General features: G+C 37.2%; 3 protein-coding genes across 3 annotated transcripts; all 3 read left to right on the top strand.

Annotated features, from left to right (window-relative positions):
- Positions 1–1229: 1229 nt before the first annotated feature.
- Positions 1230–3438, top strand: LOC107460497 (protein IQ-DOMAIN 21). Its single transcript, XM_016078860.3, has 3 exons — positions 1230–1499; positions 2039–2263; positions 2451–3438. The coding sequence occupies exons 1-3, from the start codon at positions 1407–1409 to the stop codon at positions 3189–3191; spliced, it is 1059 nt and encodes a 352-aa protein (XP_015934346.1). The 5' UTR covers positions 1230–1406; the 3' UTR covers positions 3192–3438.
- Positions 3439–3557: 119 nt separating this feature from the next.
- Positions 3558–9461, top strand: LOC107460496 (soluble starch synthase 1, chloroplastic/amyloplastic). Its single transcript, XM_016078856.3, has 14 exons — positions 3558–4104; positions 4292–4662; positions 4813–4890; positions 4984–5108; positions 5267–5348; positions 6055–6228; positions 6444–6525; positions 7040–7194; positions 7268–7357; positions 7617–7741; positions 7836–7944; positions 8034–8089; positions 8228–8267; positions 9052–9461. The coding sequence occupies exons 1-14, from the start codon at positions 3807–3809 to the stop codon at positions 9205–9207; spliced, it is 1941 nt and encodes a 646-aa protein (XP_015934342.1). The 5' UTR covers positions 3558–3806; the 3' UTR covers positions 9208–9461.
- Positions 9462–10189: 728 nt separating this feature from the next.
- On the top strand, positions 10190–12097 carry LOC107460519 (phytolongin Phyl2.2). The gene has a single exon (XM_016078894.3). The coding sequence runs from the start codon at positions 10627–10629 to the stop codon at positions 11440–11442; it is 816 nt and encodes a 271-aa protein (XP_015934380.1). The 5' UTR covers positions 10190–10626; the 3' UTR covers positions 11443–12097.
- Positions 12098–13015: the final 918 nt, after the last annotated feature.

Genomic DNA, 13015 nt, shown 5'->3' with positions numbered 1-13015 from the left:
GAAGAAGAAAAAATATCACATGACAATGTCGTCACAAGGAAATGAAATTATATATGTAATGCTTGCTGATGGGTCAAATTATATTGGCTGTAATCATTGGATGAAAGTTGTGTGCATCCGTGCATGTAACCAGCAAGGTAACATCTCAAGTAATAGTAATTAATTAAGGTTTGATCCATGATTTTGTTGTCCTGTGAACACTAATTGTACTTACAAACGACAACGTTCACTAAGATAAGTGTTCAATCAATAAAAAATCGGTTCCGCTACGTTACCAACAACATATCTGCCAACTTCTGCCAACTCTTATTTATAATTGTGTTTCATAGGAATGTGTTTGTGGATGTGTCTAATAAAAATGTCTTTTTTATAACTGTGTTTAATAGAAGTATCTTTATGGATATATTTTATGGATGTGTCTCTTTATATATGTATTTAAAATATATTAATTATTAGACACATCTACGAACACACTTCCATAAAACACAAATATAAATAAGAGTTGGCCGAAGTTGGCAAATAATATGTTGGTACCCTATACTTTCCATAAAAAATTAGTTAGAAGGATTATTTCAATTTATAAACCCTTTACTCTTCTTTATTTTTTTTAATGTGAGACTAATTTCATACACTATTCTTTACACTTACAACATTAACAAATTCACTATTATATTAGTTAGATGATGACAGTGATAATATATATATAAAAATAATGAGAAATGCTAGGAGGCCAACAGAAATTGTGATATATAACCATTAATTAGCCATCATAAGTGTGTTTAACGGTGGAAGATTATATCCAATAGTGCATAATTACTCGTTTTACTTTTGATGGCTATATATCACAATTTCTGCTGGCCCTAGATTTTCTCATAAATAATTTGAATTTGTGATATGTGATGGTCTAAGTCATAAAAGAGTGACTTGTTTCCTAATAATGAAGAGAGTAAATTAGATGTGATATGCAGCTTAATTAAGCTTAATGTTAATGTATAATTGGCAAGTTGTGTGGTGGTTTGGCAGATTCCATGTTAAAGGCAGTGGGGTCAATTGAACTAAGAATTGAGTGAGCAGCGTACATGGCGTGTGACTTAGGGTTGAGGCTCGTGATTGATCACATGATGAAGAAGGAAAATAGAAGAATATTATTATTTTCACCTCAATGAATTATAGATAATTTTGTCTTTATATTCTATCTATGTAGCTATACCCAAGATAATAGTAGCGGTAGTTGACGTGTGCATTCATCCGTGAACGTGATCTTATTTAATTCCTACCGCGCCATCCAGCGCCCTTTACATACATTGTTACTCTCTCTCTTTCTCTCTCTCTCTCTCTCTGGCAGTTACAGATGGTGTTCCATCTTCTGTATCTGCTGGATTGCATGTGATACAGAAGAAGATCAGATGGGGAAGAAGAGGGGAAGCTGGTTCTCTTCGGTCAAGAAAGTTTTCAAGTCATTCCCTAAGGACTCCAACTCACCCCTTCCACACAACAAGGTTTCCTTCTTTTTGTTTCTTGGAGAATCATGTATGTTTATTTTAATTCTCACTATACATGCTATGTTATCAATTTATCATTGATCACTATCTAGTAATGCAGAATTTTAATTTCTTCAATTAGTTATTAGGATACTTTCTTCAAAACCAAACAAGCAAAATCTGCGGCAAAAGTAGTAATGGCATCATCACAACCTTACCTTACAGAATTAATTAAGACCTGTTTCTGCTTCATATAGCAACTGTCATTTTTACTTATTGTTGTCTTTTATGAAACCCCTAAAAGTATGAGCTGCTCTGGCCCTTGTTATTAGGACCATCCACCCATTTCAAGTATATGTGCATGTAATTATGTGTGCATATGGTCCCCTATCATATGATCAGATATCAAATATTTGTGTCACATAGTTATCACACCACCTAACCCATCACATCTTTCTCCTTCATCATCATGTGCGTCCTATGTTAGATCCCCCATCACCATAAAACTTTTCTTAGATCTAAATAATTAAGATTTGATCCATGATTTTCACTTTCAGAAGGAGAATGAAGACAAGTGGCAGCAGGAAGCAGCAGAAGTTGTGTCTTTTGAGCATTTTCCTGCAGAGAGTTCTCCTGATGGAACTAATGAGGGTAGCACCACATCAACTCCAGTGGCTGAGGACAGAAATCATGCCATTGCCTTTGCCGCTGCGGGTTATGGACGCCACTCCAAGGAGGAAAGGGCGGCGGTACTCATTCAATCATACTACAGAGGATACCTTGTAAGACTAGGGTTTGGTCTAATCCATAAATAAGCCAACCACCCACTCTACTGTTGCACGCACTTTTTAGTAATAATATAGGTTCAGTTATAATTAATTTTGTATAAGAGTAAATAAACCTAACAAAAAGTTATTACTAATGAAAAATAATCTAGATAACAAAATTTAAACTTATTGAATGGTGTAGGCTCGACGTGCACTGCGTGCATTGAAGGGATTGGTGAGGCTGCAGGCACTTGTGAGGGGACATAATGTGCGGAAGCAAGCGCAGATGACAATGCGGTGCATGCAAGCATTGGTTCGAGTTCAGGCAAGAGTAAGGGCTCGCAGAATCCAGTTAAGTCATGAGAAGAAGAAGCAAGAGGAGAGACAACATGAAGCTACAATGAAGAGGGAGAGAGCTCTTGCTTACGCCTTCAACTACCAGAAGAGTGAGACTCCACAATTGGATTGGAACTGGTTGGAGCGTTGGATGTCATCACAACACACCGATGACATGTCCCAAGAGAAAACGGTTCAGATGGACATGCTTGGGCCTCGTGATCCAATAATGGCCCAAGACTACCTTAATTCAAGCCCTATCTCCAAATTGCAACACCAGAGACAGCACAGTGGAGGTGCAACTGTGCCAAGCTACATGGCCCCAACCCAGTCTGCAAAGGCCAAGGTTAGGGGTCAGGGCCAACTTAAGCAACGGCCTTCACCTGGGCCCAACTGGAACACTTCCACAAGGAGAACCCCTGCTGTTGGGTTGGGCTTTGACTCATCTAGCTCTGGTGGGCCCACTGCAGCCTATCAGTTTCCAAGGTGCCCAAGCCCAAAGATAAATGGGGTGCGGCTACAATCTAGACGAATTTCTGGCGGGAGCCCAGATCATGTTGGTGGGGAAGATTTTGCTCTTCTCCTTGGAGCCCATGGTTGGGCATGACTTGCCTTTTCATTACAATTCTGAGAAGGAAAAAGAAAATGTAATTATATATGATGTTTTTTATGATCCGCACTTTGGTCATTTGACACGCATTCGTATTTATCGTAGTAGTGTAATAATGTGTTTGATGTCACTAGCAGCAGTGTGTAACTCGAGAAAAGAGTGGAGATTGTAACATGCAGGAAGATGTTTTCCGTTTTGTAATTCCTATTTAAAAATGTAAAGTTATATTATATGGTTTATCTTATCATGCACAACATATATTTTATAAGATAATAATGTGATTTGAGTGAAGTTGGTCCATTGTGGAAAGATTCTAAAAGAAATCTAGAATTGTGGTGGTGAAGGGTTTTATAATCAGAAGATGAGAAGAAGAAGACAAGGATGAGGATCTGGATGGTTCCATTGTTAGAGGTTTAAGTAGCTTTAAAAGGCACGGTGGTTTGTTCCCGGAATTTGGCGGTTATTGTGGATCTGACACACGCGACCCCACACTTCACACTAGGCCGCTTTTTGTTAGTTTCTTGCTTTCTCTCACGTCACTCTTTCATGTGATTCTTGTTCTTTTTCTTAGCCTCCTTCACGATCCTTTCCTTCCAAAATCGAACCATTCCAATGGAGTCTCTCCAACTCACTCCTATTCATCACCATTCCTTTGTTTTTGTAAGGCACTCGCATCTCCAACTAGGTTCCCATCTCCCTTCTTCTCTGCTTACAAGAGCTTCTAGAAATGCTAACCTGCGCCTCACAAGATCCTTTTCCGGCGAGGTTGGTCCTCCTGCTTCCCATGACGAAAACAACCCCTTTCCCTTCAAAGACGAGCAACCACAAGAACAAGAAAGGGGTCTCTTGTTGGCCAGAGAGACAGATGATTTTGGCTCACTTGTTGGCTTCCGTTTGATTCCTGGCTCCGGTTTGTTCTTTCTCCCTTTCATCATTTCTTTTTTAAGTGTTTCTTGTTTCTGTTGAATCTTGAATTCTTTCTGTTGAATCTTGAATTCCCTTAATTCATTGTATATGAGTAATCCTGCATCCATCAAATTTTGGAGGATGCCATGATTTTGGTTAGTAGAGCTGACTAGAGTATGAATGACATATAGGGACCACGACAGAAGAACAACCTGAGGCTAAGGTTGGAGAAGAGTTAGAAGAGAAAGCTGAGGCTAAGGTTGGAGAAGAGTTAGAAGAGAAAGCTGAGGCGAAGGTGTCCTATAATATTACCTTTGTTACTGCTGAAGCTGCTCCATATTCAAAGACTGGTGGCCTTGGAGATGTTTGTGGTTCTTTGCCAATAGCACTGGCATCTCGTGGCCACCGTGTTATGGTCGTCTCGCCAAGATATATGCATGGTACTTCTGAGGATGCTAGGTATTCTGGTGCAGTTGACATGGATTGCAACATCAAAATATATTGCTTTGGTGCTGCTCAAGAAGTTGGCTTTTACCATGAGTATAGGAAAGGTGTTGATTGGGTAAGAACTAAGAGCTCCTGAGATTTTTATAGCCATTTCTCATGGAATTTAATTTTGATAGATTGTTTAAACCTTTTGTAATTTTTCCCTCCTAGCATGCATGTACTTCAACTCTGTATTGATGGTGCTCAGTACTGCTACAATGTTTAGGTATTTGTGGATCACCCTTCATTTCATAGAGCAGGGAGTCCATATGGGGACATGTATGGCACTTTTGGGGACAATCAGGTATAATCTGTCCAATTCTAGCTTTGATAATAGATCTAGATGTGTATTCTACTTCAAAATAATGATAAATTTACCTCTCATTTGGTTTTACAGTTTCGGTACACTTTACTTTGCCATGCTGCATGTGAAGCCCCATTGGTGCTTCCATTGGGAGGGTACACTTATGGAGAAAGATGTTTATTCCTAGTTAATGATTGGCATGCCAGCCTTGTTCCAGTGTATGCATGCCTACCTTTCTCTACTCTTTTAACAATCCCCCTCCTATTTCTTTTCCAATGGAACCACTCTTGCAAAAACTATCTTAGTTCCAATGATAATATGAGGTGATATTACAGTCTTGCTGATAATTGGTACTGTTGCTTCAACTTTGGTGCAGACTTTTGGCAGCAAAGTATCGTCCACATGGGGTATATAAGGATGCACGCAGTGTATTAGTTATACATAACATTGCACACCAGGTAAACTAATTCCATTTTTTTATGTTACTAAGAATAGGATCAATAACATTGTGCTTTGAGCCTTTGACCTCAATGCATTCTTAACTTGGGCTTTCAAGCTTCTCAGGCAGAAAAAGGAGGTCTCTATTAGTTCTATTTTATGTTTTTTCACTCTATGCCTTCTTCTTGGCTTCCTTTAGTTGAGAATTTCTAACTCATCCTAGAAATTAGACAGAAAGATCTTAAAATAGTAAATTGCATTTCCAAAAGTTGAAAATTTTATACTTTTTATTTGAGGTTTATACTAACAACCAAGCAGGTCAAGCACTAATCATATACTAGGTGGGACTTATTTTGAATTTTTATACAACCCTAACTACATGATTACTTGGATAAGAGGATACTGGTGTTTCTTGACTATCTCATACACACGCAGAGTTTTATATTCTCTAGTTTATAGATGCATAAAAAGACACATCTGTTTGGCAATGATAGGTTCATTGTGTTGTTGACTCACTTGATTGTCTTTGATCTGTAGTCCCAAATGCAAATCTAGGATGCATGATTGGCTAAAACCTAAATGTAATATACAAATTTATATTATGAAACTATGTGTGGAATTGTGGAAAAAACTTGCAGGGTTTGGTTATAATTAATTGTTAGATAGTTTATCTCTTGTCATTAGTCTTTTTATATCAGCAAACAAGCTGATGATGCTATATTTCAGGGAGTGGAACCTATAGTTACATATGGTAACTTGGGGCTACCTTTGGAGTGGCGTGGAGCACTGGAGTGGGTGTTCCCCAATTGGGCAAGGATGCATGCTCTCGACACTGGTGAAGCTGTCAATTTTTTGAAAGGTGCCATTGTTACAGCAGATCGGATAGTTACAGTAAGCAAGGTCATTATCCTGAACATCACATATTTTTGTTGCTGCTGTTTATTGAGTCAAAACATTTGGTTGTATGGTGCTCAATATTTTCTGTTTTCCTTGAGGTTTTAAAGCCTGCATCAATTTGTTCAATTTACTATGATGTAATAACATGCTTCGTATAATTGTCTTGTATTTGATACTGTGATCACATGCAATCTGTAAAACCTGGATCTCTTTGCCAGGGTTATTCCTGGGAAATCACAACTAGTGAAGGTGGATATGGTCTACATGAGCTACTGAAAGATCGAAAAAGTGTTCTCAGTGGTATGCTCCTTCAAACTCTTTTTTTCTTGTAGCCTACGCTTTCTAGTACAACGCCTGAGGGAATTTCATGTTTTAGAGAAAGCTAAAGTGCATGTATATTTCTCCATAGTCTTTTTAGAATAAGATGCTTGGGTATCTGTTCGGTTGTTTACTTATCTGGACTTATTGTTGTAGAATCTGTTGAACTTGTAATAAATGTATCGGTTTGAATTATCTAAGTAGAACTTTGGAGTTACTGTAACTTGTTTTCTTTGTTATAGCCCTGATGTGGTTTCATAAATACAGTAGCAGAGAAGTTATTATTTTGTAATAATCACTACAGAGTCAAGATGCTTCTTTTTTTGTTTATCTTTTCTGTCAACCGTATGTCCATGCCTAATACTAACACTTACATGTGGTTTGGTGAGTTGAAATACGGAAAATCAAACCAAGGATGAAGGAACTATGTTGTTAATCCTTCATCAAATGATGCACCTCAAAGCTCAACCTTGTAATGACTCTGTTACTGTTTTAGGGATCACAAATGGAATTGATGTTACTGAATGGGACCCTTCATCTGATCAATATATTCCTTTCAAATATTCTGCTGATGACCTCTCTGGGAAGGTCAAATGCAAGATAGAATTGCAGAAGGAATTGGGTCTCCCAGAGAGACCCGATTGCCCAGTGGTAAGTTTATGTAATTTGCTGCATAAAATTTTGATCCACTATTTCTTTTATTGATTATAGCTGCAAATTGTAGATTGGATTCATTGGAAGGCTAGACTATCAAAAAGGAATTGAGCTGATTCGCATGGGAATTGCAGAACTCATGGAAGATGATGTTCAGTTTGTAAGTGATTTTCTAAATTAGTTCTGGGCACATATATCTTTAAAACCATAATGTAGTAGCATACAAAATTTAAATTTAGAAATTGTAGGCTATGATTACCTGCTAAATAAAATATTAAATATTTATACACTTGGGAATATGTTTGAGGCCCCTCAAATACAAATTGATATATGTAAGTATTATTTCAGAGGAATTTGCTGTACTGTATTTGTGGCCTTCATATCTGGTTGACCCTGTCTAATTGTTTTTCAATCTTCAGGTAATGCTTGGGTCTGGAAATCCTGCATACGAAGATTGGATGAGAGCAACAGAGGCTACTTATAGAGATAAATTTCGGGGTTGGGTTGGATTTAATGTTCCAATATCTCATAGAATAACTGCAGGGTAATCCCAAAGATTATGAATCCTTCCTAGAACAATTAACAGGTTATGCTGTAATGTTTCTGCATTGGTCATGCTGTGTTCCTATTATGACCAGGTGTGATATACTATTGATGCCATCGACATTCGAGCCTTGCGGACTAAATCAGTTGTATGCAATGAGATATGGAACTATACCAGTGGTTCATCAAACCGGGGGGCTGAGAGTTAGTCGAGGAAACTTTAGCCATTGACTTGTTCAATATGATTTGGTTTCCTTCCATTGACGCCTTTAACTTTTGGTTGTTTTTAACAGGACACTGTTCAAAATTTTAACCCATTTGCTGAAGTGAAAAATGATGAAGGCACAGGGTATGTTTGTCCTTGTCTTCAGTGGCTTGGATTGTTTCTTCAACTTATAGTTTCATTTGAAAATTCAAATGCAATTTTCATTTATAAACTTTACAACTATAGGAAATTGAATGACTGTCTTTTTAACTTGACTAACAGGTGGACGTTTTCTCCACTAACAAAGGAGAACATGTTAGTGGTAAGATTCCTATTCATTCAGATTCATTATTTTTTTAAATATATATGTTATGTTATGACAGTGTCCTGTTATTCAATCAAGAATATTCCTTTTTATGTTGTTTGGCCTTTGCAAAATGCAAATTGATGTGGAATTTTCTAGTCAATGCCACTTTGGTTAACCAATAAGGTTACAACATAAGTTTGTGGTTGTGACATGTGAGACCTAGCATAGCTTGTCCTACTTTCCTTTTCCTTCTTTTTTGTGCATAGAGGAGTCCCCATCATTGGATAGAAAACAAAAGTTATGGACTAATACGATGGTAAGCATAATTTGTATCAACCACTATTTTAGAATTCTCTTCTTAGATAAATCTCTCTCTTCCTCATAAGGATTAGATTGAAGGAAACACTCACCTCAATATAGAATCATGGCATGTCTGGGCGTTTGTTATGAAATGTTTATAGAGATACTTACAGATCATTCTCCAGTAGACAAGATAAACTAAGGGAAACAAACCCATTTGGGGGAGGGATTCAATAACTAATTGCTTCATTTTCCTTACTGTTAATAGGACTTGAACAAACCTTAGAAAATTTATTGTGTACACCAAGAACAATTACAATTACTCGTCCTTAATTTTTAATTTAATTGTCTAAAAAGATATTGAACTTTGATCCATGTGGGCGGCTTCTTTGGTCAACATTATTTTAAAAGAACTACCTTATCATCAATTCCTTTGTTATTTTTGTGGTCGCCGTCGCTGTCGTGGTCGTCGTCTAATTATTTTTATTTTGATTGATAGGCTCTGAGGTATGCCATACAAACATACAGAGAATACAAGTCTTCTTGGGAGGGATTGATGAGAAGAGGAATGACAAGAGACTATACATGGGTAAATGCTGCTACTCAGTATGAACAAATCATAGAATGGGCATTTATGGATCCACCCTATTGCTGATGAAGCCTTCAAATATGATATCAGCTCACTAGAATCAATATTTTGGACTCCATCTTTGCTGTATAATTTTGCTACTATATTTTAATTACACGCAGTTTTGCTCTCATTGGTGATGTCATATCAGCATATAAACTCAGCAAATATTCTTAGGAGTATATTCAATACGTGATTCTTTTTTTCTTTCCCCATTGAGTCCATCAATTTGGTGTATTTTCACTACTATATTCAATTATAAGCTTCCATTGATGAGATGAGATGAGATGATATGATATAGTTGTTTAAACTAACGAAATACTTGTATGTTACCATTAAAGTATACTGTGCATAATATATGCTCTAGAAAAAAAAGAATACGAAAAATTATTTATTTTTATGAAGAACTATAAATTAGTAGTAGTTATCCATATCTTTTGAATATTCACATGTTATACTGCTGCTATTTAAAAAGAGCTTTTAAGTGTCCTAAAAGTACTCATTTGATTATTAATATAAAAAAAATAATGTTGAAAAACTAGAGAGTTTATCTACAAAATTTCAAACGTTTTTATATTGAATAATTTGAACCAGTATTGTTATTCCTAATTTCTTACACAACACAAGACTTATATAAAGATCACCAGAGATAATAATTTTGGATTTTGAGTTCTTTAATGTTATAATTATAAATGAAGTTAATGAATTTAATAACTCAGGAATTTATGACATATTTTAAGAGATACATGGGAAAATGGGAATTATAAATTTTGATACAAGTGTGATTAGGCCATGTGCGGATGGCCGCCGACACAAGTTGCAAGCTGCATGTTTTTGATACCCTTAACAAAGGAGATTGCTGAGCTGAAACCTCTTGTCTTGATCTTCTTCTTCTTATTTTTTTAATTTAGAAATTACTTTTAGGCTTTTAGGAGGTGCATCCATATGGGGGTGTCCTGAAGCCTTTGGACTTTGTAATGGAATGGATGCATCTTTATCCTTTCACTACAGTAATTTCATAATTTCTAATCCTTCTCAAAAAGGTTGAATTTTATAGTGCATAGTCACCGTAGTCAGCAAAGAGCGTGTCCACCACAGAACGCAACAGGTAACGACAATAACAGTTGGCTCCAAGCTCCGCAGATCCAAGCTCTTTATTTTTTTTTTCTTTTTCTTTTTCCATTTTCCCTTTCTTTTATTTTCTTTTCTCTCAAACAAACTTCATTCCCTTTCTTCTAAAATTCGTCCTCCCAATTTCAAAAACCCTAAAACAACGATCAACATCAGTTTCACAACATCAAGAATAAAACCAATCTCTTCTTTTTGATCTATTTCGGTTGGGCAACAATTCTCAATGCCACTTCTACTCTTACCCGAATCAAATTCAAAAGTCAAAACCCCAAAAATTCCCAATTTCCAATTTCTCCTTTGATTCGGATTCCCAGAATGGTGACGGATCCGGAGCTGATCAAATACGTATGCATTGCAAGGGCCACCACCGTCCTGGCCCACCGCCGCGCCACCACCGCCGATCCCGACGTCGAGTGCCTCGCTTCCAAATGCATCGCTCTGGCACCTCCGAATCACTCTCTCTTCACCCAAACCCTAAAACGCCGCTCTTACACCTTCCTCATAGACCCTCCCTTCGTCTTCTTCGCCATCTTTGACCACCGGTTAATCAAGCCCTTCCAGCTCCGCTTCCTCCACCGCCTCCGCGACTCCTCCTCCGCCTTCCTCCGATCCCAACCCCCAACCAAAGATGATGACTTTGTAGCGTTCTGTTTTCAGTCCCAATTCGATTCCATATTCGGCGAAACGCTCAATTTCGAATCAGGGGGGACCGACGCAGCCCCCGTTTCGAGAAGCCCAAGCGTGGAATCTCCATCCACCGCCGCCAACAAGATAGGGAGGTCGCCGTCGACGGTGCCGCTACTCGGGAAGCCACAGGAGGGGATGTTGTTGAAAAAGAAGAAGAGGGTGGTGGAGGCCGTCAACGGAGAAGTCAAAGACGGTGTCGGCTCGCCGGAGAACAAGGTGGACGTGTGTCCCGACGAAGTCAACGGCGGCGGCGGAACAAGGGACTTCTCGCTAGGGGTGACGGCGAAGGGTGGTTGCGGGGGCAACGATCATCATCGGCAGAAAGCGAAGCATATATGGAAGAAGCACGTTTGGGTGGTTCTGCTTCTTGATTTGTCCGTTTGCATGGTTTTGTTCGTGATTTGGTTATGGGTTTGCAGCGGATTTAAGTGCATGACCTATTGAATTTTGAAGATCATAAAAAAACTCGGATAAAAATTGGAACTTTTTTGGAGGAAATGGAAAGCGGATTTTAATTTCTTTCGGTTTTTGTCCCTTCTTCATTTTGGGGAAGGGATTATTAGCTTCTTTGTTTCTATTCGCAGAAATAGAGGGGTTGATCACAGTCACATGAACATGCTCTGTTGTATATTGGAGAAAAGAAAAACAAACCTTTGGGTATGTATATGGTGATTTTGGTGGTGGTGGGGTGGGTTCTATTTGATTTAATTTGATTCTTGAGCTTTTGTTTTTTTATTTCCTTTTTGGAAATTTACCTTTTTTTTTTCATGGGAATTGAGATATGGAGAAAAGATCCCATTGATTCAAGTTGTTCCTCAATTGTGCAAAGTTACAGATTCCAAAAAGATGTTGACTATGATATGTTTTTCTGCTACTTGTTAAGCATAATTGAGCTTTCTCTTGTTAAGTTCATGGATTCTATTCTTTTAAGATTGTATTTGAATAGGTGAAGAACTGGTTTGATGCACTTCTTTTCCGTACATCAATGAATGATACACTAACATCACGAGAATATGCAGAATGAAAAATTGCTGATGTGTCTCTATGTATTTTGTCTCCCAATTTATGGAATTTATTTATAATCTTTACTTTTATTTTCTTCTTGCTTAATGATTTTACCATATAAAACACACATAAGAAGATTAAATTTCCAGTGCAAATATGACTTGTCTTTGGCTTTAGTGAAGTACACGTTCGCAGCTACTAAAACCTAAATAACTTTGAAAAAAGTTTGCCCCCATTCCGAATTTCCTTGCATTTGGACATGTATACATTTTGTATTTTGTATTTTGTACATTTATTGTATATGGTGTAAGTGTCAACTTTTGTAATTTTTATTTATTTAATCAATCTCATAAGAACACTTAGGAGCAAAATTCATAACTTGTTCTTCATAAATGTCTGCAATCATGTTTCATTATCCATTGTATATGTAGTTGGGTTGGACAGAGGAGAATATGCCACTATCTATGAATTAAGAATATAGATTAAAAAGAAGGCAAATTACATGTGCCTTTTATCCGGTAAAATTGAATCCAGATATTAACTTTAAAGAAATAAATGTCTCTAAAGTTGATTTATTTTTTTTCATTTGATGCTAATAGCCTAATAGCTAATAATAAATAGAAACATGTCACCAATAAAAAGCATATTAGGCAATAGGCATTGATGAGAAAGGTGAGATGGGGAGTGTGGACACACAGAATGGCGATATGGATGCTTTTTATTGCCCACATATTTGATGTCCCCAATTCTATGAAGTATGAAGAAGCTTAGCCTTTAATTTTATGCAAATATGTTGTTTAATTTATGGACAAATCAAGTTCAAATTCAGGGGGTGCCTTGCAGTAACGTAACACAGCCATCAGTGTTAATAATATAACTAAATTAATGCTAAATCAAATCACATCAGATGATCTTATACCCAAATCAAATGGAATAATCATGAATAATGGGGCTAGGTGGCTTAATATTGAAGAATAATAATACAAATCAGAACAAGCATGCGTTACCGACA

The sequence above is a fragment of the Arachis duranensis genome, chromosome 8, assembly GCF_000817695.3.
Source record: "Arachis duranensis cultivar V14167 chromosome 8, aradu.V14167.gnm2.J7QH, whole genome shotgun sequence".
NCBI lineage: Eukaryota > Viridiplantae > Streptophyta > Magnoliopsida > Fabales > Fabaceae > Arachis > Arachis duranensis.
The sequence above is the reverse complement of the archived record's forward strand: the minus strand, read 5'-3'. Positions and strand labels throughout refer to the sequence as shown.

What these genes read in the sequence shown, in the direction of transcription:
- LOC107460519 (XM_016078894.3), top strand. Translation starts at nt 10,627, where the DNA reads ATGGTGACGGATCCGGAGCTGATCAAATACGTATGCATTGCAAGGGCC.
- LOC107460497 (XM_016078860.3), top strand. Translation starts at nt 1,407, where the DNA reads ATGGGGAAGAAGAGGGGAAGCTGGTTCTCTTCGGTCAAGAAAGTTTTC. An exon ending in CACCCCTTCCACACAACAAG is followed by an intron (nt 1,500 to 2,038) that starts GTTTCCTTCTTT and finishes TTTCACTTTCAG; the next exon opens with AAGGAGAATGAAGACAAGTG. An exon ending in CATACTACAGAGGATACCTT is followed by an intron (nt 2,264 to 2,450) that starts GTAAGACTAGGG and finishes TGAATGGTGTAG; the next exon opens with GCTCGACGTGCACTGCGTGC.
- LOC107460496 (XM_016078856.3), top strand. Translation starts at nt 3,807, where the DNA reads ATGGAGTCTCTCCAACTCACTCCTATTCATCACCATTCCTTTGTTTTT. An exon ending in CCGTTTGATTCCTGGCTCCG is followed by an intron (nt 4,105 to 4,291) that starts GTTTGTTCTTTC and finishes AATGACATATAG; the next exon opens with GGACCACGACAGAAGAACAA. An exon ending in CATGCCAGCCTTGTTCCAGT is followed by an intron (nt 5,109 to 5,266) that starts GTATGCATGCCT and finishes ACTTTGGTGCAG; the next exon opens with ACTTTTGGCAGCAAAGTATC.